General features: G+C 32.0%; 4 protein-coding genes across 4 annotated transcripts; 3 read left to right on the forward strand and 1 right to left on the reverse strand.

The window, feature by feature from the left end:
• Positions 1-417: 417 nt before the first annotated feature.
• On the forward strand, positions 418-2,646 carry LOC120160188 (GDP-L-galactose phosphorylase 2-like). Its single transcript, XM_039170606.1, has 7 exons — positions 418-679; positions 764-885; positions 990-1,049; positions 1,171-1,413; positions 1,508-1,693; positions 1,782-2,030; positions 2,124-2,646. The coding sequence occupies exons 1-7, from the start codon at positions 556-558 to the stop codon at positions 2,472-2,474; spliced, it is 1,335 nt and encodes a 444-aa protein (XP_039026537.1). The 5' UTR covers positions 418-555; the 3' UTR covers positions 2,475-2,646.
• Positions 2,647-4,422: 1,776 nt separating this feature from the next.
• LOC120160650 (endoglucanase 11-like) lies at positions 4,423-6,551 on the reverse strand. Its single transcript, XM_039171012.1, has 5 exons — positions 6,275-6,551; positions 5,973-6,185; positions 5,704-5,904; positions 5,163-5,417; positions 4,423-5,052 (listed from the first exon to the last, which is right to left on the reverse strand). The coding sequence occupies exons 1-5, from the start codon at positions 6,503-6,505 to the stop codon at positions 4,423-4,425; spliced, it is 1,530 nt and encodes a 509-aa protein (XP_039026943.1). The 5' UTR covers positions 6,506-6,551.
• A 2,589-nt stretch (positions 6,552-9,140) lies between these two features.
• On the forward strand, positions 9,141-11,498 carry LOC120160651 (chitin-binding lectin 1-like). The gene is made up of 2 exons (XM_039171013.1): positions 9,141-9,243; positions 10,735-11,498. The coding sequence occupies exons 1-2, from the start codon at positions 9,141-9,143 to the stop codon at positions 11,496-11,498; spliced, it is 867 nt and encodes a 288-aa protein (XP_039026944.1).
• A 3,172-nt stretch (positions 11,499-14,670) lies between these two features.
• On the forward strand, positions 14,671-16,532 carry LOC120160187 (glucan endo-1,3-beta-glucosidase-like). Its single transcript, XM_039170605.1, has 3 exons — positions 14,671-14,808; positions 14,907-16,244; positions 16,493-16,532. The coding sequence occupies exons 1-3, from the start codon at positions 14,751-14,753 to the stop codon at positions 16,525-16,527; spliced, it is 1,431 nt and encodes a 476-aa protein (XP_039026536.1). The 5' UTR covers positions 14,671-14,750; the 3' UTR covers positions 16,528-16,532.
• The last annotated feature ends 10,171 nt before the right edge of the window (positions 16,533-26,703 follow it).

Below are 26,703 nucleotides of genomic sequence, written 5' to 3' on the forward strand. Positions count from 1 at the left end.
CCTTCACTCCCCTCTTATCTATATATCCCCTTTTCCTCTTCTGCTTTCCTTCACCAAGAAAATCAGGAAAAAAAAAGTTTTTGAGCTTTGGGTTTTCTTTTTTATTCTCTTTAGCAAACCTCGTCCTTTTTTGAAGCTAAAGAGGTTGGGTGTTTGATTAAATTAGTTTGCAGGTGTTTTTGAATTGTGGGTTTTCGTTTTGGGGGGTAATACCCTGGGTAGACAAATTGTGGACATCACGGCTATACACAGAGTTTACCGGCTTCTTAGTCATGCCCGAACTGTACGACGTAAGAGTTGTGTGATCGAGAGCAACCCTTCGCCGCACGGTGGGCGTGGAGCTTTGCCTTCTGAAGGCGGTAGTCCTTCCGATCTCCTTTTCCTTGCTGGTGGTGGTCTTCTCTTTTAGAGTCTTAGTAGTTAGTATAGCTAGCTTCTAGTGTATTTAGAAAGAAAAAAAAGTAAAAAAAAAAAGAAAAGAAAATTATTACCGAAGAAGCATATTTAGATCGCTCGTAAGGAATAAACTGCTCGTAAGAAAGAAGTAGTTGCAAGATGATGCTCAGGATTAAGAGGGTTCCCACTGTTGTTTCGAATTACCAAAAGGATGAGACGGAAGAGACTGCTCGCCGTAGTGGCGGGTGTGGAAAGAATTGCCTTAGGAGCTGCTGCATTCCAGGTATTTGTTAAATTTATTATGTAACGTTGTTTTTTTTTTTTGGAAGAAATCAAGTTTTAACTTGAACTGGGTTTTGGTTTTTAGGAGCAAAGCTTCCTTTATATGCTTTCAAGAAGATGGATAAGATTGATGGTGAAAACGATGTGCTTGCAATTGAGGAGAAAGAACCCCCTGTTGTTTTTCTTGACTCACTCATTCTTGGGGAGGTAACTTTTGCTAATAGAAATAAGATTAAGATCATTTTGATAGTTGATAGTCGTTGTTTCATACAAACAGTGAGGTTAAAATGTACTTTGTGGTTTTATGATAGTGGGAAGATCGCATGCAAAGAGGGCTCTTTCGTTATGATGTTACTGCCTGCGAAACCAAGGTCAATTTTGGGCTCCTTTCCTATTTCCTTGCTTCAATTGTTTACCTGCAAATAAGCTGAAATTTTATGGTTAACTAAGTTGTTAGGACTATCAAAGTATTCTACGTTTTTCGTTGTTTAGGTGATTCCTGGTGAATATGGCTTCATTGCCCAGCTGAATGAGGGCCGCCACCTTAAGAAGAGGCCGACTGAATTCCGTGTTGATAAGGTTCTCCAGCCCTTTGATGGGAACAAGTTCAATTTCACCAAGGTCGGGCAAGAAGAGGTTCTCTTCCAGTTTGAAGCGAGTGAAGATGGTGAAGTTCAGTTCTACCCAAGTGCTCACATTGATGTTGAGAATGCTCCAAGTGTTGTTGCCATAAATGTATTTTAAGTCTACTTATTCAAACTATAGAATAACTAGCTTAGCAAGAGTCTTAGCCTTGTAGGATTAACTTTTTTTCCATACAATTCGACAGGTCAGTCCCATTGAATATGGACATGTGCTGTTGATCCCTCGAATCCTGGAATGCTTGCCTCAGAGGATCGACCGTGAGAGCCTCTTGCTTGCACTGTATATGGCAGTTGAAGCCGGGAATCCGCATTTCAGATTGGGTTACAACAGCTTGGGTGCATTTGCTACAATCAATCACCTTCACTTCCAGGTACTAACATTCCGGTTTGTTCCTCCTGGATATATATCTGTTAGATATAGTTATGGTTTAGGTGACTTAACTATTTTGGTCGTTGCAGGCTTACTACTTGGCTGTGCCTTTCCCCATTGAGAAAGCTCCCACCAATAAGATAGCCACTTTGAATGATGAAGTGATCATCTCAGAGCTTTTAAACTATCCGGTCAGGGGTCTTGTCTTTGAGGGTGGTAACACTCTCCAGGACTTGTCCGACACTGTCTCTGATGCCTGCATTTGCCTTCAAGAGAACAACATACCATATAATGTCCTCATCTCTGATTGTGGAAAGCGGATCTTTCTCCTTCCACAGGTAATAAATAAAGTTAATCGATACTTCTTAATTATCCGCATGATGCTGGTAGTTCTAACAATTGACTTTCCAATTTGTCGATTGACTCAACAGTGCTATGCTGAGAAACAAGCTCTTGGGGAAGTGAGTCCGGAGCTTCTGGACACCCAGGTGAACCCGGCTGTATGGGAGATTAGCGGCCATATGGTGTTAAAAAGGAGGAAGGACTATGATGAGGCATCCGATGAAAATGCTTGGAGGCTACTCGCTGAGGTTTCTCTCTCTGATGAGAGGTTCTGTGAAGTGAAGGAACTTATCTTCGAAGCCATTGCCAATGGTGAAGATAGCATCGAAAACACTGCCGACACAATGCTTAAGGAGCCCGTTGAAGAAAAGAACACCATCGCCAAAAGCTCCGAGCGCACCATGGTGGCCCGGACACAAGAATGCCTTGTTCAGCTGTAAGAACCGGCATTCGGCAAACAGAACACCATCCCTTCCATTTACGGTTTCTACTATGTACGTTTGGCGTATATAACTGTGCATGTATTTGTATGGCATTGGTAGCCTAAATAAGCAAACATAGTTTGCAGTGGTAAGGTTATTGGACATTGTGAAAACTGCAATCTGCTTGTTGATGATTTGGTGTTGTATTTTGATTGGAGCATGTAAAATACCATTAATGTTGTGTATTTGGAGCTAATAAATAAGAGTGCATGTGATTGTTGTGTGCTGTTATATTTCTGTTTTCTGGCTTACTTGATACGTAGGTAACTGCCTTTGTTATGAACACAAAATATAGTTGAACCACTTCAACTACCTCACATTTTGGTACCTGAATTAGTTCCCTTTTTTCATGTTAGTACTTCAATTATATTTTTGGTCTACATTAATACATAAATTTGTATTCTATCACACTTTGCCCCCACTTTTGGGTAACGGTATTAAGGTGCAATGACATGACATTATGATATTTTTCCACATTATCACCTGTAAATTAAAAATTATATAAAATCTAAAAAAATGTAATATTTAAAACTAACAAAAAATTTAAATTTTAAATATTAAAAATATAGATTATTTAGGAAAACTATAATTTTTAAAAGTTCTGATAATTTTCATCACTTTTAATTTTTATAATTTTCCCACTGCATTCACTCTTTGCATTTCCCCACCGCTCGATTTATACCTTGCCGGCGTACCGTGGATTTAGGCATGTAAATGAACCGAACAAACACGAACGAATGTATGTTCGTGTTCGTTCTTTTGACTTTAACCGAATAAACGAACTAACATGAACAACTAAACGAATGAAATTTATTGTTCATGTTCGTTCATTAAGAAATGTAGCTTGTTCATGTTCGTTCGTTAAAATAATAAACGAACACAAGCGAATGAACGTAAACAAACACAAATTAGCAAATGTAAACAAACATAAACGAACATAAACGAGCGAACATAAATTAATTGGGTTTATGTATGAGAGGAGTTTTTTTATTTTCAAATAATCTTAGGATTTATATTTTCTTTAATTGATTTGATTATTTTTTGTTTGAGTTTTAAATTAATTGGGTTTTAAAATATTAATGGGTTTAAGTTCAAATTTATTAGGTATTAATATTTCAAACGGGAATGGAGATTGTGTTGAATATAAACGATTGAATACAAACGAACATAAATGAACGAATTACCGAAAGTTAAAAAACGTAAATGAAGAACGAACCCTTTGTTCGTGTTTGTTCATTTAATTAAACGAACATAAAATCTTGTTCATATTCGTTTATTTAATAAATAAACGAACTTCTCGTCGAACGGTTCATTAAACGTTTTACAGGACTAGGTGGATTCATATAATATTCCAAAATTAATGAATAAAAAAACACACCCAAATGCTTGTTTGCTGTACTTTCTTTCGAGCATTATTAGTAACAAAACATTATTGGTAGGTGAAGAGTTAACAACATACATCCAAATCCACCTATAATCTTTGAATGCACCAAACTAACATTAGAGATTGCATACATATCACACAAAGATTTAGGGAAAATTTGTTTCACGTAAAATGTTTTTCGGAAAACGTTTTCCTCTATCCAATGTTTGGTTGGAGGAAAACTGATTGGTCAATGTAAAATATTTTCTTGGTCAACAAAATTTCCTTTATGTTTTCTGGAAAATGACTTACGGTATGATTTTCCGTAAGTCATTTTACAAACTTTTCATTTCAAATAATAAATACTCAAAATAATTTTATTTTATGAATTTAATATTAATAAAATATTTTAATATCATTTTAATCAAAATATTAATTATTAAAATATTTAAAATATATTTATTTCCTGAATCTGTTGAAGGTAAAAACAATTCAATCTTTTCCTGTATGTACAAGATTTGATTGCATGATGTTAGACCATTTTTACATATGAGAAAATGAGTGCAATTTGGCCAAAACCCCAACAAGGCTTGCTGTATTATAAGTGCAAGCCTCGGTTTGCATGAAATTCTTCCTATCATCCCTGAATTCATCCTCCTCGCTCGGCCCTCCTACAAGTGCCCCCACAACAACGTTAGGATTTGGTCCTTTTCTGTGAAACCAATTATCATACCCTTGAGTGCACCCTATGAATCCCTTCTTCTCGCTATAAGATTCAATTGATCCTCCTCTATGGTGCATCCTTTGAGGGTACCTTGAACCGTATCCGACCAAGTAACTCGTGGCCTTCGGATTCCCTCCCAAGATGTAATCGACTTGGGATTTTGCGAACGCGAGAACTTCTTCCGGTCCCGACTCGCCACGGTCGCATCTCAACAGTAGCTTCGACGCTCGGAGATGTTCAGAGTAAACGGTTAGGAGAAACGCCGCGTTCGATACGTATTGCATGTTGTTCCATTGTCGGACGTACAATAGACCTCCTGGTGTGCGTTTCACATTACTCGCGTTGTTCTTGTTAAGGCAAGCACACAAATAGTACTCGGCCTTTGAACGATATTGTTCCAATAATACAAGCTTGGATGCCGGGTTCCTATGCTTTTCTTCCACCAACAACTGCAAAAACATAATGAAATGTTACCGAAATCGATCGGAAACGAAACTTTCACATTATCAACATGCACGATGATCGAACATGAACCTAAATGTATAAAATTTGATGTTACCATTGAAGCAATGATCTGAAGACCAGCAAACTTGACATCCCAGCTGAACTCGTTCATGGACCAAGTGATCCCACCAAATTCATTTGCCTTGTCTAAAGCATAACTCAAATAAGCCTCATTGTCGGTGGCTTTGTATAGCCACAAAGCTGCCCACAACAGCTCATCTTTGAACCCACTCACCGACGGATAGTACCCTTTCACCACTCTTACACTTTCATCATACTTCCCTCTAAACTTGTCCCCTAACTCAAACAACTGTTCACAAAATTTGATTTTAAAAAATAGTTAATTATTTGTGTTTTTGGTTACCAAAATGGAACCAAAAATAACATTACATATGATTTTTTTTAATAAAAGTTAGTTGGATGACCAAAAATGATCCATGAGAACTATAGATAAGTGACTAAATACATAGTTTATCCAAAACAAACAGTATATTAATAAGCATAAAATTAATTAATTCCTTATGCTTTTGGTGAACAGTAGCACATACTAAATGCAATATGAAAACAAAGATGGCAACCTCATTACACTAGTTTACCTGTTGTGCATGATGCAGTAGTAGGTGAGAGTAATGTGGGTTTGTTTTCCTAAACACGATGGAGGCTGACGCCATTGCCGCAGCCGTCTCTCCGGCAACGTCCGATCCAGGGTTCTTCTCGTCCACCTTGTAGGCTTGCCGGGATGTGGTCATGTCCTCCGGCCGCTGCCAACAGTAATGATCGGTGTCGCCATCACCCACCTAGTCGAAACCTCATTGTCATTGAATATACCAAAACAAAGATGGTTTGATTTATTTATTGCTCTTACCTCAGCCCATAAGACGTTTGGGTGAGTATGAGCTTTGATGAAGTAATCAGTTCCCCATTTGATCGCCTCGAGAGCGTGAGCATACTCTCCGGCACCGGCGATCTCGTTGCCGTATTCAATGACACCCCACGAGAGCATGGTGATGGTGAATGCCATTGGCAGACCAAATTTCACGTTGTCTCCGGCATCATAGTACCCTCCCACCAGGTCCACCTTTCCATACAAAAACACGCATCACAATACATATATATATATAACTTCATGAATATGACATAGATATGGGGCTGAAATGGACAGCTTACCCCTTGCTCGAGGCCATCGGTGAGGCCGGAATGGTGGCGCCAGGTGGCTCTTTGGTTGTGGGGTAAGCGGCCGGAGCGTTGGGATTCGAAGTAAAGGAGGCTTTTGGAAAGGGCTTCGCCGTAGTTAAAAGCTTGAGTTGAAGGAGATATGGCCAAGAAAGATAACAGAAGAGTACAGCTCCAGTGGAGAAGAAACTTGTTTTCACTTAAGTGTTGCCTTTTGTCCTCCATTGGAGCTTGAGCTTCTTTTTCTTCAAATATTATTTCCTTTACCTGCCTTCTCTTTCATTTTTCTCCTGCATATGTACTTATATATGACCAGGTATATTTGTTAATAAATTTTGGTAATAAATTTAAACTTCGGGTCAGAAAGATTTGATGTTCCACTTGTCATATTGGAATTTAGTCTAACGTTTCTTTTATTTAATTTTTAACTTTTTCATGTCACCTTTATGCAATAAGAATCAAATTTCATGGGTTCACACCTATTTTGCACGAACCAAATTATTTATGTAATTAAAAGAATTAGAATTTTTATATTTAATCATGAAAGACTGTATGAGTGTTTAAACTTTCATTGTCAAATAGTTAAATAAATTTAAAAACAAATACTATCTTATAATCACTCTAAATTAATAAAAAAAATTACATTTTAAGTTAAATTGGGTGGTGACTAATTTTTAATTTTCTTTATTAACACTCAATCCAAATAATTTACGGATTAAATTCATTATTTTAAAAATTATATTTTTAATCAATATTTTTCAATAAAAATATTATTTAATAAGAATTTAAACTAAATTTAAGGAAATTTCTAAACGTCTTTCTTCCTAAATGGGCTCTGTCTCAAAACCATATATGAAATCCAATAGTGAAAATTCATATGATGTAACAAATTCACACTCAAATCATAGAGTAAATGTATTATATTGGTAATAGTTTAACATATACAGTTGTATATCTAACTTAATCACAAAATTATTACATAATCATCAAATATTCAAGACATATAATAAAATATCTCACGGGGACAAGCAAAGAGAGAACATTATCTTACTCCATACTTTTACAAGATAACTTACCCCTGATTCTCTACCAACACTATAATAGGTGAATCATAAATCATCAGTTTGATCATTTTCTTTTTCATCGTCTAAACCATTGTAAATTACTATCTTACCCATTATACTTTAATAAATTTTATATATGTCATATGGACCAAGGTTATTATTTATGATGAGAGAATTGTGTTTTTCCCGGATTTAAAATATAAATATAAATTTTAAAAGAGTAAATATTATAATTTTGTTAATACTTTAATTTATAGTTATATAATTCTAAAAAATAAATTGAAAATTTAGGAACCAAGTCTAATCTTACAATAGCATTAAATATTATCATTTTGAGTTCCAAAACTCTTGCATGTCTCGGTAACAGATTTTTTGGTTAAATTGTACTTTAAACTCGTGCTAATTTTAAAATCTATGACATTAAATTCTATTTACTTTTGCAGTTAAATTATACTTTAAATCTCTATTAATTTTAATAAAATTAAACTGTACTCTTGATTTTTATGGTTAAATTATACTTTAAGTTCATGCTAGTTTCAAAATCACAATTTGGTTCTATATGTACATATCAGAAATGATTAGACATAGAGATCGAACCTTGAATCAGGGATACAATGATAGATCATTATCCCCTGAAAATATTAAAATTTCATATATTTTAAGATTTTTTTATTAATAATCTATTTTTATCTCTAAAGTTTTAGGGTAAAGTACACAAATGGTCCCCTTACTATAGGGCATTGCTTTATTGAGTATCCCAACTATTAAAAGTTACAAATTGGTCCCCTGACTATAGGATGTTACTTTGTTGAGTCTCTTGAGTATTAAAAGTTATCAAACAGTCATTCGACTATTTATTGTGTCCCAAACTCGTTCTTTTCCGTAAAAAAATTGATGACAATTTGAGCTAGATGTTAACTTACTGACTGTGATATGATAATCGTTTGAGATTTTAGGATTAGATTAGATTATATCATATCTCAGTTAGCATATTAACGTCCAACTCAAATTGTCATCAATTTTTTAACAGAAAATGACAAGTTTGGAACACAATGAATAGTCAGGTAACTATTTTGTAACTTTTACTAGTCAAGGGACTCAACAAAGCAACATCCTACGGTCGAATGATCATTTTGTAATTTTTAATAGTCGGGAGTCTCATTAAAGCAGTGTCTTATATTCGAAGAACCATTTGAGTATTTTACTCAAAATTTTATAAGTTCGTCTCCATCTAAAATATTACAAATTCACCCCTAACATAAATTCTGATGTCCGTCACGATAGGAATACAACCCTAAACATCAGTACAACATAACTTGACTCACACAAGATGTTATCATTAAATTAGTTGGTTCTTGGAAATATATTTTTGTTTAAAACAATGGGGTTTTTTTATTGGTTGAGGTGAGGTCTTTGACTATAATTCAGTATAAGCATGTTTTTCATCTAAACTGCTCCAGTAGAAATATTCATAATATTCAAGGACCACCCATGGCACGCATGTCAAAAGACTTCTGAAATTAAAAACAGAGGCTCTCCATATTCTTAATGCAGGATCAATGAATACTAAAATCATTTGGGAAGAGATACGGGTCAAACGTGGCAAAGTTCTATGGCACAAGCTAATTTGGTTTCTCCTCCACATCCCTAAATTCAGCATTATTACTTGGATGACTATCTTGGATAGACTCCCAACTAGAGAGAGGCTCACTCGTATGGGAATTACCACTGTAGGTTCTTGTGTTTTATGCAACGAGGCCATTGAATCGAGAAACCATTTGTTTGCTGACTGTGCAATGGCAGTTTCTCTATGGAAATCAATTTTAAACCTCACTCAATTAACCAAGCCTCCTATGTCTTGGGATAATATGCTTGCATGGGCTTCTACTACTTGGAAAGGTAAATCACTCCTTACTTCCATCATGGAGATTGCTTGGTGTGCGTTCATTTACATTATTTGGGAGGAAAGAAACAGAAGACTTCCAAGGAAGAGCTCGAACGATTGAAGAAATGTTAAGCTCCATAAAGGAGATTGTTGGTACTCAACTTAGAAATCGAGATCTTGATAGACTTGATAATGTTAATATTTTACTTTGTAACAATTTGGGTATAGGCTAACCATTTTTTGTAGTAAATAGCTTGTCTTTGTTCCTTATTTGGGTGGAAAGAAACAGAAGACTTCCAAGGAAGAGCTCGAACGATTGAAGAAATGTTAAGCTCCATAAAGGAGATTGTTGGTACTCAACTTAGAAATCGAGATCTTAATAGACTTGATAATGTTAATATTTTACTTTGTAACAATTTGGGTATAGGCTAACCATTTTTTGTAGTAAATAGCTTGTCTTTGTTCCTTGATTGGGATGTTTTTGTATTGAACTCTTCTTTAGATAATAAAAATTTTACTTATCCAAAAAAAAAAGAAATATTCATAATATTCAAGGACCACCCATGGCACGCATGTCAAATAAAAATTATTTAGCTGAAACATATATACCAACAAGTCAAGTAGTACGTATGTCAATTAATATATATGTTAATATCATAGTTGGTCGTTATAGCACGTTATTTAAACATATACTTGTCATTTTTTCTCACCAGATTTGATGTTAATCACCCAACGCCCGATTTTGTTTTCATTTTAAATTAGTCCTCAAAATTAAATTAAATATTTTGAAAAGCCAAAATATTGTTGAATAATTTGGATTAAATATGCATGCATGCATGTATACACATATATGATATAATTCATTGTAGAAACCAAAGAGGACTGATTATTGTTCATGATATCACATTATGATTCAATCTTTGATTATTAAATTTGATATTGTTGTTTTCTACATTAATTTTCTTAAATAAGATTATGTTTTTACTGAAAGGGTATACCAATATTGATCAATGATGTTATTAATTATGATAAAATATTGAAAATATGATAAAAATATAATTGTATAAAAGTGAAAGTTTCCGATTTAATCGATAAAATTAAATAAATTAAATAAATTTAAATATATGATATCCTTCTATATAATTAATTTAGGGGATTAATTACGTTTGCGTATCAGCTGTCCCAATTAAAGAGTTTGGCAAAGCATGTGACGAAAGGAGTTTTGGAGACTGCAAAACATGGTTTGAGGGGGAATGGATTCAGGTTTACCATATGAGGATCCCCAGATCAGCAGGAAAAAGGAACCCTTTTTTCCAATTTTACGAAACATTATTGTATAATTATATTTGTTTAAAGCAAAACTGCTCACGCCCTTACACACCTTAACCACAAATAGTTTAACAAGTACGACTTCTTGTTACATGACATAGTGTAAGAAACACATGAATATCAAAATCAATCTTGCAAGTTTACTGATGTTTTATGTTGTGTGTGTGTATATATAGGTGTACATCTTCACAGGTTTTTTACCAGTTTTGTGCAGAGTGTTCAAATGAACTGGCTTGCCAAAGCTTCGGTTGTTGTCTTTCTGCAACTGTTGCTGTTATTGCAGATTGTGACGGTAGAAGGTAATGTAAAAGCAAGACGGGTGCTACCGAATGCGAGTGCTGATGGAGGGTCACCGTGGCTCAGGAATGTAGCGAATCCGAGGCCGAGACCCGGTGGATGCATGTTCACGCCGTGGATATGTGAACAAGGGCAACATCCTCCCACAGCTCGGATGCGGTGTTGTAGGAATCGATGTGTTGATGTTTCTTCCGATGATGCTCACTGCGGGTTATGCGGGCTTAGATGCCCGTTTACTTGGCGATGTTGTAGGGGGATATGTATTAATACGAACATTAGTCCTCGGCATTGCGGTAATTGCGACAACCAGTGCCCGTGGGGAGTTCCGTGCATGTATGGGATGTGTGGATATGCATGGCCACCACGACCATTCCCTCCCCATCCGCCAAGACCGTTCCCTCCCCACCCACCAAGACCGTTCCCTCCTCACCCACCACGACCGTTCCCTCCCCATCCACCAAGACCGTTCCCTCCTCACCCACCACGACCGTTCCCTCCTGATCCACCACAACCGTTCCCTCCCCATCCACCAAGGCCGTTCCCTCCTCATCCACCAAGACCGTTCCCTCCTCACCCTCCTGGGGTTTGCCCTCCAGGGTCGCCTCTACCCCCAGGCAATGATCAACCACCTGCAGAGAGTTGAAGTTGATGAAAAGTGTCCGGTTCAAGATTCTGCCTACAGTTAAGTGTTCACTATCTACTAGCCTTGTTAACAGAGGGAAACTATAAAATGTCTTCCGCATTTTCGAGTAATGATTATTAAGGAAACTGTTTAAATTGGTGTTTTGAATCATTGTCAACAATCAACAAAGAATTGTTCTTCCATAAACTGTAAACAATCACATGCACTTCAAACGGCTCTATCAAACTAAATATATAATACTTATTCTAAGGAAAAAGCAAGATGTTTCATTCAAACAAGTAACATTTGAGATCAAAATGCGGAGCTCAGACTTCACACGGAAATCCGAATCCACTTCCGACATGGATTTTATACTCCAACAAGCTGTATGTATCGGCCACAGCCAGCCGAATCCTTGTTTGTATTACTTGGAAGAAACATCCAGTGTCAAGAGGCAGCTAAGAGAGCACATAGTTTCAGAGGGATTACGTTTATACTGGAACATGGATCCTAATTCATAAATACCTTAAAAACAAACTAGTTAGGCCATGCCACCGTCCATTTGATGTCGCATTGCATCTATCTCATCTCCATCATCCATTTCCAACCGCATAAATCAAAAGAAATGAACCGTCAACACAATTTATTTATTCCATCATAAGTTTATTTACTGGCTAATTTGACCTGCCTACATAATTTATAGATGTCCAAACCTGGCTTGAGAAAGGAATATGAAGCAATCAAATGGTTCAATACTTTATTCTTCATCGGAACACAACTAACAAAAAAGGTACACTTGACTATCCCATGCAACCAACCTAGCTTTGGTGGGTAGATTATCTTACACAACTAACCAAGTAGTAATAAAACTGTGCCTCAGATTGAAGTTGACGAAATGTTAAACTTCTGTTGGGTTCACAAAACGGAGCTTACATGTCCAGTGAATAAAACAAGAAAGGAAACATGTAGACCAATCCTTGGCCCAAACTATATCTGGCTTTACCATTCAAATTGGCCTTAACTTTCCAACATATAATTTACTCCATACTTGAAAGAGACTTTTGGGTTTCATTATTATTACATAGTCACTAAACTATAAGGGTGGTTATGTTTTAATTACGAATTAAAATTTTTGTTAATCAATCACATAATTTTTTAAATAGTATCAATTAAGTTGATGATTAATAACTTTTTAAAGGAAGTGCCGATGTGATAGTTAGGATTACACGTCTGATCCTCATCAGTTATAAAATTTACCTATTTGATCTTAATTTAATCCAATTGAATGAATTTAATCACCTTTAATAAAATATGCCAATATTTATTCTAACATTTAATAAAATAGTTACTTTAACTCTTTTTCTTTTTTGAATCATTTAGTTCGCATCACTTATTCTGAGTCAAAATAACTATTTTTAGGATGTAAATTATTAGTTGACTAACGGTCAACGCGTCTTCTAACTAAGTAGTCCACATGAATTAAAATATTAGTATGACATATCCACGTATGAATAAATGATAATATCTAAATATATGGTTGAAACTAAATAAAAATTAAAATTTAATGTATTCTCATTTTTGTCTCAATATTTAAGTTATCATTTGTATTCACTTAATAGATTCATTGTGTGACATATCCACATATGAATCCATTGTGTGAAAACAAGAAATGTGATATGTGAAAACTTCAAATTTCATCCTCCTAATAGGAAGGGGTGAGATGTGAGCAAAACAAATGGGTCTAATAAAAGCTTTCGATAGGGTTAGGGTTGTCTATTGCAAATATCCCTTTCTTGACCCAATAGCAAAATGCCATTATAGGAATTTTTTCTTACGCCTTAAGACTACACTTATTGAAGCATTCAAAACTCAAACGATCAACCCAAGCAAACTGCTTCCTTACTCTTTGCTTAGCTCTCCCGTATTAATTTCTCTTTTGACAGAAACTAGACATTTTTAGCAAAAATGATTATTTGTTTAATTAATTATCAATTATCACAAAAATGAAAAATATATATTTGAATTCTATCGAAAAATATATAAAATGTTAATAATATTGACATTAAGAAATAATTTATTTAACTTTTAAAACTCATAATATCTTTTTTAATTAAAGATTTTTTTATATAAATACACACAAAAGAAAACATACATTGAATTTGAAACTTATATCTTTTTATTTGAAAATTTGTTTTTTATATAAAACAAAAGTCATCTGTATGCAATTATAAACAAAGTAAACGGTTGAATCAATCATATCAAATTGGAATATTAGTTAGCTAATGCGGTAGTAATAGTATGAACCCATTGGATACAAACCCTACAAAAATGAAATAAATTAATTAAAATGATAATGTTAATGGGGTGGGCAATAAATCATGATATTATCCTCCTATCCCACTAATGCCTTCACTTGCAATTATACCCTATCCTACATTTTTATACCTTAATCTTAATTTCGGTTATTATTAAGGAGTATTTAATCAATTAAATTAATTATTTAAAAATGATTTCAAAATACATTTTATCATATTAAAATCAAATGTTCTTTTTTTGTTTATAAAGATTGAATATTGATTACCTTACCCACCTAGAGGATTGATTTATTGGGAATGAAGATAGGCAAATAGAGTTAACTTTGATGATGATCTTCATTTCACATTTGTATCGTCGATGAAAATTTTTAGATATTTTTCGTTCATCTATTGTTATCAAATACTAATTTAACTATTCTTATTCATAAATGGGTTAGTATTATCTTACAAAACTCCTTAATTTTACATAGATTTAGAACTGTTAAATGAGTGAAAATAGATGGTTGATATTGACTCCTTATTTTTTGCCCCCATTAAATATTTTCTCATTTCCTACTATTAATCTTAGTCATTCATTTTCACCCATCCAACGGTCCTAAATCTTCTCATTTCCTATTGTTAATCTGAGTCATTCATTTTCACTCATCCAATAGTCCTAAATCTATATAAAACTAAAAGAGTTTTATATTGTATAACATGATCCTATCTTTTCATAAATATGAATTTCAATAATTTTTAAAATAATATAACTAATGTAAAAACTAAAAAAAATATAATAACAACAAAGAAACAGTATGTCGACCCAAGTAAAACTAACCTAAAAATAGTAGCGAGAAAAGGGTTAGGTTGGTGGCTTTCATTAGATTTCAACCTTAAACTCTCCTCTTTTCCCACTAACCCTACTCTATATATAAATAACTAAGTTGATATCCATTTTTCTATCAAATATAATTTGATCATGGCTTCCCACGCTTTCTCCATTCTCATTCTTTTACTTTCAGCCATTGCTGTTTCAGGTATATATATATATATAACTTAAAACCCACACTTTTTTTTTCTATGTCTGAATTCCAACATGAAAAACTCATGGTTTTGTTTTGTTTTGTCATGGCAGATGCAGCTGGTTCGGTCGGAATTAACTATGGTCGAGTGGCGAACAACTTGCCATCACAGGACAAAGTCGTGCGACTGTTAAAGTCTCAGGGTGTAACGAAAGTGAAGATTTTCGACACCGACCCGGCGGTCCTATCGGCGTTGAAAAACTCGGGGATCAGCGTAGTTGTCTGTCTTCCCAACGAGCAACTCGCCTCGGCTGCAGGCGATCAGTCGTTTGCGGACAATTGGGTTCAAACCAGCATCTCAAAGTACTATCCCGCGACAAAGATCGAAGCCATAGCTATCGGAAACGAAATTATCTCCGCCAACGTCACCGACGAGACAAAATTCCTCGTACCCGCCATGAAAGCCATCCAGACCTCACTTGTTAAATTCAAGTTGGATTCAAACATCAAAGTCTCGTCCCCTATAGCTATGACTTGCTTGGGGAACTCTTACCCTTCATCGGCCGGTTCATTCAAACAGGAACTTGTGGATGTTGCGATTAAACCCATGTTGGATTTCTTGAAACAGACCGGGTCGTACCTTATGGTTAATATTTACCCTTTTTTCGCATACGAAGGTAACTCGAACCAAATCTCACTCGATTACGCTTTGTTTAAACAAAATCCCGGTGTGGTTGATTCCGGTAACGGGGTTAAATACAATAGCCTCTTCGATGCTCAACTCGACGCCGTTTTCGCCTCCTTGTCGGCTCTTAAATTTGATGACATGAAGGTGGTGGTGACGGAGACAGGGTGGCCTTCGGCCGGGGACGTGGCTGAAACCGGTGCAAGCCAAGCTAATGCGGCGACGTATAATGGTAACTTAGTACGAAGAGTAATGACCGGAAATGGTACCCCTTTGAGACCCAAGGATCCACTAAACGTTTACATATTTGCTTTGTTTAATGAGAATCAAAAGCCGGGTCCCACATCCGAAAGAAACTATGGGTTATTTTACCCTAATATGCAAAGGGTATATAATATACCATTATCAAAACAAGGGTTAGACGGTAATTTCATTCCACCGATGAACAGCGGAAAAAGTGGAAGCCGACCACCGTCAACGATTAACGGTAGTCGATCCAGCGGCGGAATGACAAAGATATTAGGTCAGACATGGTGCTTGTCCAACCATAATACCGACCGGCAGAAGCTGCAGGAGGCGTTGGATTATGCTTGTGGCGAGGGAGGAGCCGATTGCGGCCCAATTCAATCAAACGGTGCATGTTTTAATCCTGATTCTCTCGAGGCACATGCATCGTACGCCTTCAATAGTTACTATCAAAAGAAGGCACGTGTGAGTGGCTCGTGCTATTTTGACGGCGCGGCTTATGTGTCCATGCAACCTCCATGTAAGTTGATTACAACGTCAAAATTTAGAATAATTTTTTTTATACACGCATTACATAAACTAAACTTTATATAATTTTATGTACTTGAATTTTAATAGTTAGATTATTAAACTTTAAATCTTATATATAATATATGATACTAAAGTAAATAAATCTATATATAAGGATCTTTTTTTCTAAATTAATACATAAACTGCTGTTATTTTTTTTGTCTAAACTAATGCGTTTTCCATGACCTTGAATTGCAGTATTTGGGAACTGTCAATATCCCACAGGGTATTGAAGTGGAGAAACAAAGGGGAAGAGATTTGGTGAATTTCGATTTTATGTAAATAATTTTATTTACTAAAATCAAATTATCAAATGATTATAGGCTGAGAGTAAAAGGTTTATGCTTAAAACTTTTTAATTATATGTTTAAATCTTACACGATGCGTTTTAGTAGTTTTATTTAAATACTTATAAAAATATGTCGTGTGAATATTTTTCACAAATCAAATAATTTTAAAATATTTATATAGACGCACATAAAATTTAAACGTCTACATTGGATAATCCAAACGTAAAATTTATAAATCTAAATTATATAATCCAAACATAAAATTTATAAATCTAAATTACATAATCCAAACATAAAATTTAAAAGATATATTTTAATTTTTTTTACCAAATATACTGATTAACGAGTCAGGTGTCACAAATCAGATATTTTCAAACATTCTTAATTAACAATAAGAAATTAATTTAGGTGAAAAATTATTTAAGCAGCATAGAAGAGAATATCATAAATTAGAAGATAAGTGGCATGGGCTGTTTGCTTATATTGAGAAGCCCTATAGTGTCAATAACGTGGGTCGATCATTTCGATAAAAGCCCAAATAAATGGATTAAGGTAAACTACTGGGTTCATCATCTAATTTACATTTTAATTAGTCAAAATGTTAATTCCCACATGTCATGTGTATTCTTAAAATATTAATTTAATCACTAAATTCTTCAACCCATCGATTGAACTTAATGTTAAAATGAATTATTAATCTCCTTAAAGATTATATGTTCGAGTAATGATATATGTAGGGTATGTATGCATTCAACATTGTCAATAATTTAAGAAATTTATGAGGATATACAACTACTTTATAATTACCCCGTGTTATTAAAAAAAATAATAAATATTTAAATCATTTTGACTTCAAAAACTATTCATAATATTTTTAGTCAGTAACAATTATACATACCCTATAGAATACAGCTACTCTAACCAATTTCTTTTAGGAATAACATCATCTTTATCACCAAGATCACTTAATAGATTCGTAATTCACACAATTCTATTTTATTAAGTCAAAGTGAATTTAATTTAATTAAAGGATATATCAACATCTATTAGAGTCATACACAACCGGACATATACCGAGGGGAGGCGAGTGGGGTAATCGCCCTATGAAAATTTAAAACTACCATATATTTTATATGTTTTTTATATTAAAAATCTGTTTTCATCCCTTAAAATTTTATAAATTTAATACTCTTAAAATTTTAGAGGTTCACTCTTAACATAAAAAATTGCATGTGTTCGTGTACACAATGATTTAAAACTACCATATATTTTAGATTTTGATATATTTATTATAAATATTTATTTTCTAAATTTTTAAAAATCAAATGTCAGTTAAACTTTTTTAAGTATGAAATTTTAGCCATTATTTTATGTAAATGCAAGTCTTGTTAAATATGACAAGTCATTGAAGTAGAAATCAAAGCGCAGCAATACATATTGCGTTGCCTTCGAGGCACCTTCGACGTCGATCATCAAATAACAAATAGCATGAAAATTTTAACTGTTTATTTAATATTTTAATGGCGACAATTACCAAAAAGGAAGGTTAATTGCCCAACTACTGCACAGACATTTCACGGAAGCATAAAGAGAGTTATACAAGTCACCAGCCCTAATAAGTTATACCAACGTAATATTGTTTTATATTTAGAGTAAAAATATATAAACCTTTTACTTGATTTTACCTAAAATGAAAAAAATAGAAATACAAAAAATAATTCATTTATCAAATGAAGAATTATTTATTATTAATTGTATAGTTTGAATTGGCAGAGGTATTTATTATTTATTTACTTTTTCGTATCCTACACGTAAAGCAATAATTACAGCGTGGAGCATCAGAACATGTTGTACATGCTTTACAAAACATATTCTCCTTTTTCTTGAATTTTTTTGGGTTAACTTGTGTTTTTATCTGTAAATTACAAATTTCACAACTCAATTTTCTTCTTACTACTATTTTGGTAATTAGAATTTAAAAGTTTTTTATTTACTCACTGAACTTTTCATTTGTTCTTATCTTGATCACATTGTCATTGAATACTTGACGAAATTTACGGCATGATCACAGATTTTCTTTATTTTTATAAAAGAAAAAAACTCTATTTTTAAATTTCATTTGATTTCTGAATCATATTCTTCTTAATTTCAACGTGAAAAGGTAGAGAAGGAGGAAGCAAGCTATCTTGATTCCATATTGATCATATTGTGGATATTATAAATTATAGTGGTCTAGAATTTCATGAGTTTAAGATTTTATGGTTCAATTTTATGGGTTTTAAAGTGATTTAAGTAAAACCTTTTTTATAAAAAAAATTTGAGTAAAATCTTAAATTGATTTGATTAAAATTAACGATAATATTAATATTTCACCATAAGATAATATCATGTCATTATTAGAAAAAAAACATAGAAAAAATTATCTCATTAGCAATTATATTTAATTTTTAACGAAATTATACAAAAAAATGGATCTATAGTGATAGTTTGGTGATTAAATGTATAGTATACCCTTAAATTCAAACATAAACAACTTAACTGAAATTTCATAAATTCAACTAAAAAATTTTCATATAAAATTTGAGATAATAAATATAATTTATTAATTCAAATCACTCGAAATATTTTGACTCAAACCAATTGAATACTCTCCCCCTAATCAAGAGTTTAAAAATAATTTAAAGCATTGATATAGAAGTGGTTGAAAATTTATTGTGCAATTAATATAAACAGTTGAGCACAATTTTTTAACGGATAAAGTAACCGATTTTATTAAAAATATCGTTTTTTCTGCAACGATGGTGACATGGCATGCCATTACTGGTCAACTGGTAAGCTTATCCTGACTCTTACCGGACACTACCCACACCCATCCATAAATTTGGGCCCCACTTCCCTCACCACCCAACCCAGCCAACCAGCCCTTTGCTTCACAATTCCGAGAAATACTATTTATTTTTTAAATTATAATTTAAGAATAGTTATATTTATTTAGAATGAAAGTAAAATAGAACAGCACAGCACTGCCAGGGCAAAACGGGGTTTTAATATTAATCATAGGAAAAAGAGGAAGCAGAAGAGCTGTCCAATCGAAATATGTATTAAATAAAATTTGTGAGTACGCGTGTCAGCTTCTCATGGTTTGACGCCATCTAAAAGGAAAACACAGCTGTCGGTTAGCATGCTCTCGAGTCACGAGACGGGTCAGAAACGGGCCATAGATCCTGCATTCTTGTCTGACCCATCAACCGGCTTCGACTCCCCCGGAACTCGGTGACTGTCGGTTAACCTCAAGAAAAGCAAAACTGAAAATAAGAGTTACTGGGTTATATACCTCTAATAATATTATTAAAAAGATTGATTATATATTTTAAATTCAAATTATAAAATTGATATGTATATTAAAAAATTACAATTTTCCTAAAAATATAAAACTATTGATAAATCATTTGATGAGTTCAGAGTAACCATAGTAAAAGCGCCCTTAAAATGTAATTACAGTTGTGGAAACTAAATTAATGGGGTGTTTTTTTTATAAAAATAATAAATTAAGGAGTTGAATTGTTGCTTTTGTTGGGGGAAAGAAAAGGGGAAAATAATGGAATTTGCTCTCTGTTTTTGTTATTCTTCTTGTTTTTCTTTAGAGTACACGGCTTTTAATATGGGAACAAGACAGCCAGCTGACATGGTTAAGTGAGTGGGTTCCACAGCCTTTTATTTATTTGAGTGATAAATTATATAATTTAGTATAAAATACATAAATGGTCCCCCAACTATATGGTGTTACTTTTTGAATTCCTCCGACTATTATAAGTTACAAAATAGTCCCTCAACTATAGGACAATGTTTTGTTTGATTTCCGACTATTAAAAGTTATAAAATAGCCACCAAATTATTCATATGTTCTAAACTTGTCATATTCCCTTAAAAAATTGGTGGTCGTCTGAGTTGTGGACGTTAACATGTTGATTGTAATATGATAAAATATGATTCCATAATGCTTTGAGTTGTATGTTGTGGGTCGACTATCTATTTAGATTACGTTGTCGAGTTAGTTCTTGAAACATTATGTATTTGAGCTAGTGTTTGAAAGCAACAACATTGACAATATACATCATTAAAATATATTTTTATTATATCTCAATTAATAGATTAACGTCTAGCTCAGATAATCGATAATTTTTAAAGAAAAATGATGAGTTTGAAATATATAAATAATCGATGGACTATTTTATAACTTTTAATGTTCGAATGACTCAATAAAACATCACTATATAATTAATAAATTATTTTATAACTTTTAATGATATGAAAACTCAACAAAAAAAACTATTTGTATATTTTACCTTATAAATTATTATATTATTATTGTTATTAATTATTTCCACTTTCGATAATAAATAATTCATTTTTATAGATTATTAGTCGTAAATAATTTGAGATTTTAGTCGCACATCATTTGCGTCCCCGATTCGACGTGTGCCTCTCATCGTATGTGTTCCGCGGAAGGAATGCAGCGGCAAACAGCTTGGCAAACATCATTGCCCCTCGTACAACATCACCGCCTTTTTTTATTTTTATTAATTAATTATTTCGAATCAAATAATGTAAAAACGAGAGCGACACTCTAATTTAGTTTTCACCATCGCTCCATTTTTCCGAGACTATTATTCATGTATTGGCTTTGTGTACATATTTATTACATTAATGTACACACTTATACATTATAATTTGATTGTTTTGCTAAATGGAGACAACAATAGTTATCACAACTTGAAATTCTTAAATTAAAAGGATTATATATATATATATATATATATATAAACGTGTTTAAATTCACGAACTTTCAAATATTAATTAATAGGTAACTAATATTAAAATTGATAAACAACTCTCCATAATAACGACTCATTGACTCATTGACTCATTGACAACTTTATATCTATATAAATACATACACACACTCTACTTTCTATTTATTTTCATTAAAAAAACATATGCGTTATATTTATAATTTTAATTTCATTATGTTAATAACTTGGTTTATGAAATGAAATTGTTCATCTTGACCTAAAATCCCCATTTTTACCCCCACCTTAATTGACCTTAACTTTAAATATATTCATATTATCTCTCATAGGATTCCTATGTGGTTAAGGACATAAATAAGAATACTTAAAAGCTAAGAACACTGCTTAATTTTCATAATCCCAAATTATAATCCTCCTTTCTTATAATGCAATCAACTGTATTTTTAAAGTTTTGATCAAATTTCTTATGGTAAATTACTAATTTGGTAACTGGATTTTACTATCTCTCATATTTCACTCATTATACTTTAAATCTTTTCAATTTCCTCATTGAATTTAATACATTGGTTTTTTTGTCACTCAACTCTTTTCTCACTAATAGTGTTATAAATGGGCTATTATATAGATGTCAAACGACGTTGTTTTGTTGAAAATTTATATTTTTAAAACGATATCGTTTTAACGCAGTTAATTATTTAACGGTCGAGTGACAAAAAATCAAATATAATTAGTTCAGTAAGGAAATTGAAAACTTTTAAAATTCAGTAAGTAAAATAAGATAGAGTAAAATTTAGTGATGAAATTTGTAATTTACCCAATTTATTAAGCATGTCCTTATACAATTGCATTATTATTAATATAAAATTTTAAAAATTATAAAGTTTAATATTATTTCGAATTTAATTTTGAGATTTATAGGATTTTATAATTATTAGGGGGGAAATCTTCTTAACTTAATTTTGTCCCTAAATTTTAAATTATCAAATTAAAAACAATTTAAAGAAAAAGAAAAAAATCACAAACTTTAGCCAAGATGTTTAATCAACCATTTGATGGATATTGGGACAGGTGGACACTGCCACTAATCATGAGCCATGATGGACGGTAGCTATACCAGTAACATTATGATTGGGCCAATAAATATCTAGGATTATTAGACCCGAATCACAAAGCATGAAGAAAAATCAAAATAAAAAATTAATTAACTTATTAATTAAACATACGTTCAAATCTTAATATTCTCATTCTAACACTCATTCCCTAATATTTTTTAATCTAACATTTTTTTTTGACAGAACCAAGCGAAGACACGTTTCAGCAGACACGTCTTACAGAGATTTTTGCTAACTCGATCCACCATAGTAGGAAAGGAGCGTTTCATGAGATACACCTTCCAATAATTTTGCTGAGTTGGCACCACAATGGTAAATGAGCATTTCAGTAGGCACGCCTTGTAGGATTTGGACGCCACGTTGGAAAGTTTATCTTATGAGACACATCTTCATGAGTTAAATTATAAAATGTATTTTAAATAATTTTAAAAAATAAAATTATAAGAACCAATAATGTAATTTAATATATATTAATTTCATGAGTTAAATAATCTAATGGTGTTAGTTTATATATGCATAGTAGAGTTCTTAGACTATATTTGCAAACAATGTGAGATAAAAGTTAAAAATAGTTATTATACCTTTTCTCGTGTGATCCATTGAGTTAGAGTTTTTTATTTTTATTATTTAAATATAAATTAAAGTTTATATTAATTATAATTAAATATTTTTATATATTAAAATATTTATTTTATAATTATGAGTTAAATTTTGTTAAGAATTTTTTTACAAAATACTTAAAAATAAATTAAAATTAATTAAATAATTATATATTTTATAATATTGTTTTTATAAAGAATTGTCAAATTTAGTTTGTTGAGAAGAAACTGATATAATCTGAAGTTGTTGATGGTTATATATCACATGCATTTAAAGAAGCAAATCCATATATTCCATTTCTTGTTGCAAATATGTCAATTGTTTTCCATCTTTATGAATCTCAACATTAACATTTTAATTTATAGATTCAAGAATAATTAATTAACAGGATCGTAAAGTGAAATTCTAAACAATAACATCTCTATGAGTAGTTTTTGCAAAGTAAACATAAAAAACTCGAAATTATATCAAATTCTCTCCAACAAACTGAATTTGATGATGCTTTATAAAATAATATTATAAAATATATAATTATTAATTAATTTTAATTTTAATTTAAATATTTATATCAAAATATTTCTTAACAAAATTGAACTTAGAATTAAAAAATAAATATTTTAAGGTATAAAAATATTTACTTTTAATGAATATAAACTTTAATTTATTTTTAAATAGTGAAAAAAATCTAACTTAACGGGTCATGTGATGAAAAGGTAGAACTCTTTTTTTAGATTTTATATCATATTGTTAACAAATATAACCTAAGTATTTTACTATGTCTATATAAACTAACACAATTAGGTTTTTTAACTCGTGAAACTATTATATGTTAAATTATATTATTGGTCTTTATAATTTTATTTTTAAAATTTTTTAAAATGTATTTTTTAAAATACATTTTATGAAAATTTGGGTAAGACGTATCTCATAGGATGTGGTCCCAACTCAACAATACCCCTAAAAGATACGTCTCTTGAAATGTATCTTACTCAATTATGCCAAAAAGATGTTAAATTGAGAAATATTGAGAAACGAGTGTTAAAATGGGAATATTAGGATTTTAGAGTGATTCTTTTGTAAAAAGCCCCTTTTTTAAGAATTTGAGATTTTGGTTTCAATTGATATTATTAAATAATAAATTTTATTTAATTTAATTTTTATTTTTATTTTTATAGAAAAATGGATTTCGCATTAGACCTTAATGTTATCTACATTTTGATTAACTTATTATGTATTTCAATATTAATTTATTTTGAAAAACTTTTGTTAAGTGCATATGTGGTACGCAAATTATGGAGAATAATGCCAATATTATAATTTATTATTTATATATAAAAGAAAAAGAAACCTGCCCAATGCAAAAAGAATGATGGAGACCAATCTATAAAAATTAAAAAGCATACTGAGGAAAATTTACCCGCTGACAAAATTATTAAAAGAGAAAGGACTCCTCCGTCATTTCATCTATAAGATCATTTATTTTAGGGTAGTTTACAAAGTGATCCAATTTTTTAAGATATTCATTCTGGTCCATAAAAAATCATCTCAATTTAATCATCTATATTAGAGAAACTGTTCAATTTAATCACTTGATTGTTAAAACCCTAAATCGTTAACGATAAACTTCTTATTTGTATCGTCTAACTTTTAAGACACTTTCAGTTTAGTCACCCAACTTTTAAGGTAATTTTGTTTTGATCAACATTTAATTAATCAGAGTAAATAAGAGGTCTAAGACACATAAAAATTAGTTTAACTTTATTGATTAAATTAAGTTTTAATTGATTAAATTCCAATATATGATGGGGGATTTTTATGATTACATGGTTTAAATATATTATTTTTTGCTTTAAAAATAAAAGCATCATAAAAATTGGATGACCAATTGGATACATTACCATTAGTATCATTGGAGATTTAACAGTTTGATTACTAAAAGTAATAATCTTTTTTCTAATGACAGTGACCAAAATTGAAAGGATTTATTTTGAGTGACCAAAATGAAAATTTAGATACTTTACCATTTACTTAAATCTTATAATATTTCAATGTATAAATATTCTTCTAAAAGTATATATATAAATATTCTAAATTTCGATATGTATTATTTTCCTTTTAATTTAATATAATTTAAAAGTAAAAGGTTAACCGAGTGACATAGTATTTGTTGTAATATATAGAGAATATGCATTTAATTAACTTAAACACACTATTTTCTTATTGTAAAGAAAACACTATTTTCTTCTCTACTTCAATTTACGGGTGACATAATTTTCTTTATTGAAATTAGATCAAATATAAAATTACGTGAGACTTATTAATTAGATAAATTATCAATAATAATTATATTATCTTATTTTATATAAAATTAAATATTAATATTTATTTTAAAAGTATAATACTTTTTTATTTAATTAAAAATATAAAATTACATGAATATCTATTTTGTATTTTTTATGAATATTAGTTTACATATTCAAATAATTATAAATGCATATTTTAATAAAAACAAGTAAGAATACTTTGAAACCTATAATGTCATTATCGTGATATTATTGTTTAGCTGTATGTGATTTGGATCGGTCCGAATTAATCAGGACGAAACTTTGAGAATCAAAAAGACAACAAAAAGAAATAGTATTATTAAATTAAAATAGAGATTAAATATTAAATTTTAGAATAATAGAAGGACTACTACTACAATTAAACCTTAAAATAAAAGGAAAGCGAGTCGGCATGTGGGGGGAAAGAGAGGGTAGGAGAAATCGAGAAGAGAGGGAAACCGTTTAAGCCATAAAAAAGAAAGGAAAGGAAAGAAGAAGAAAAACTCAATTCCCCGCAAGAAAATTTAACTTTAAAAAAATCAAAACACTATCTTTATTTATCTTTAAAAAAATTAAGGATCAAGTATATAAACAGTCCTCAAACTTTTAAGGTAATTATATTTTGGTCACTAAACTTTTGAAACTTGAAATACAATCACCGAACTTTTTGTTCGTTTTTAGTAAGGTCTCTGTCATTACCTCCTGTTAGTTTTAACTGATGTGACACTTAACCCCGTTAACCCCCATTATCCTTCTTATTCTTCTCCTTAACCAACGACGGACGGAGGAGGGACAACGGCAAGAAGGCACGACCGACTGGGTTTTGGTCGGAATGGTGTGAGGACTCCAACGGTGGTGGCGAACGGATGATCCAATTGGCCAAAAATCAATGAAAATAGAAAAGGGATGTTGGCATTTTTCGACGAGATTCGAGGCCATCTCCATGGCGAATGGAGGTGAGTATCGGTGAGTGTTTAGTGAGGTTTTGGTTGGAACGATGTGAGGACTCCAACTATGGTGGCGGTGTGGCGAATGAATGACCCAATCAACCAAAAATCGATGAAAACAAAATAGAGATGTTGGGGATTTTTCGACGAGATTCGGGGCCTGCTCCACGACAAACAGAGGTGAGTCTCGGCGAGTGGCTAGAGGAATTTTGGTCAGAATGGGGCGGTGCTCCTACTGGTACCGGCGTTGATGGTTACCAGTGACTGAAGATGGAGTTCGGAGATGGTTGTTTGAACGTTCTTCTCATATTTTGGGACGAACGAT

Source organism: Hibiscus syriacus, unplaced genomic scaffold (assembly GCF_006381635.1).
Source record: "Hibiscus syriacus cultivar Baekdansim isolate YM2019G1 unplaced genomic scaffold, ASM638163v2 tig00111392_pilon, whole genome shotgun sequence".
NCBI lineage: Eukaryota > Viridiplantae > Streptophyta > Magnoliopsida > Malvales > Malvaceae > Hibiscus > Hibiscus syriacus.

Coding starts and splice junctions, on each gene's coding strand:
- LOC120160187 (XM_039170605.1), top strand. CDS start 14,751: ATGGCTTCCCACGCTTTCTCCATTCTCATTCTTTTACTTTCAGCCATT. Junction 14,809..14,906: donor TTCAGCCATTGCTGTTTCAG/GTATATATATAT, acceptor TTGTCATGGCAG/ATGCAGCTGGTTCGGTCGGA. Junction 16,245..16,492: donor TGTGTCCATGCAACCTCCAT/GTAAGTTGATTA, acceptor CTTGAATTGCAG/TATTTGGGAACTGTCAATAT.
- LOC120160650 (XM_039171012.1), bottom strand. CDS start 6,505: ATGGAGGACAAAAGGCAACACTTAAGTGAAAACAAGTTTCTTCTCCAC. Junction 5,905..5,972: donor CAAACGTCTTATGGGCTGAG/GTAAGAGCAATA, acceptor GGTTTCGACTAG/GTGGGTGATGGCGACACCGA. Junction 5,053..5,162: donor TTCAGATCATTGCTTCAATG/GTAACATCAAAT, acceptor ATGTTTTTGCAG/TTGTTGGTGGAAGAAAAGCA.
- LOC120160651 (XM_039171013.1), top strand. CDS start 9,141: ATGGCAGTTTCTCTATGGAAATCAATTTTAAACCTCACTCAATTAACC. Junction 9,244..10,734: donor GGCTTCTACTACTTGGAAAG/GTAAATCACTCC, acceptor GTGTATATATAG/GTGTACATCTTCACAGGTTT.
- LOC120160188 (XM_039170606.1), top strand. CDS start 556: ATGATGCTCAGGATTAAGAGGGTTCCCACTGTTGTTTCGAATTACCAA. Junction 680..763: donor TAGGAGCTGCTGCATTCCAG/GTATTTGTTAAA, acceptor TTTGGTTTTTAG/GAGCAAAGCTTCCTTTATAT. Junction 1,414..1,507: donor CAAGTGTTGTTGCCATAAAT/GTATTTTAAGTC, acceptor ACAATTCGACAG/GTCAGTCCCATTGAATATGG.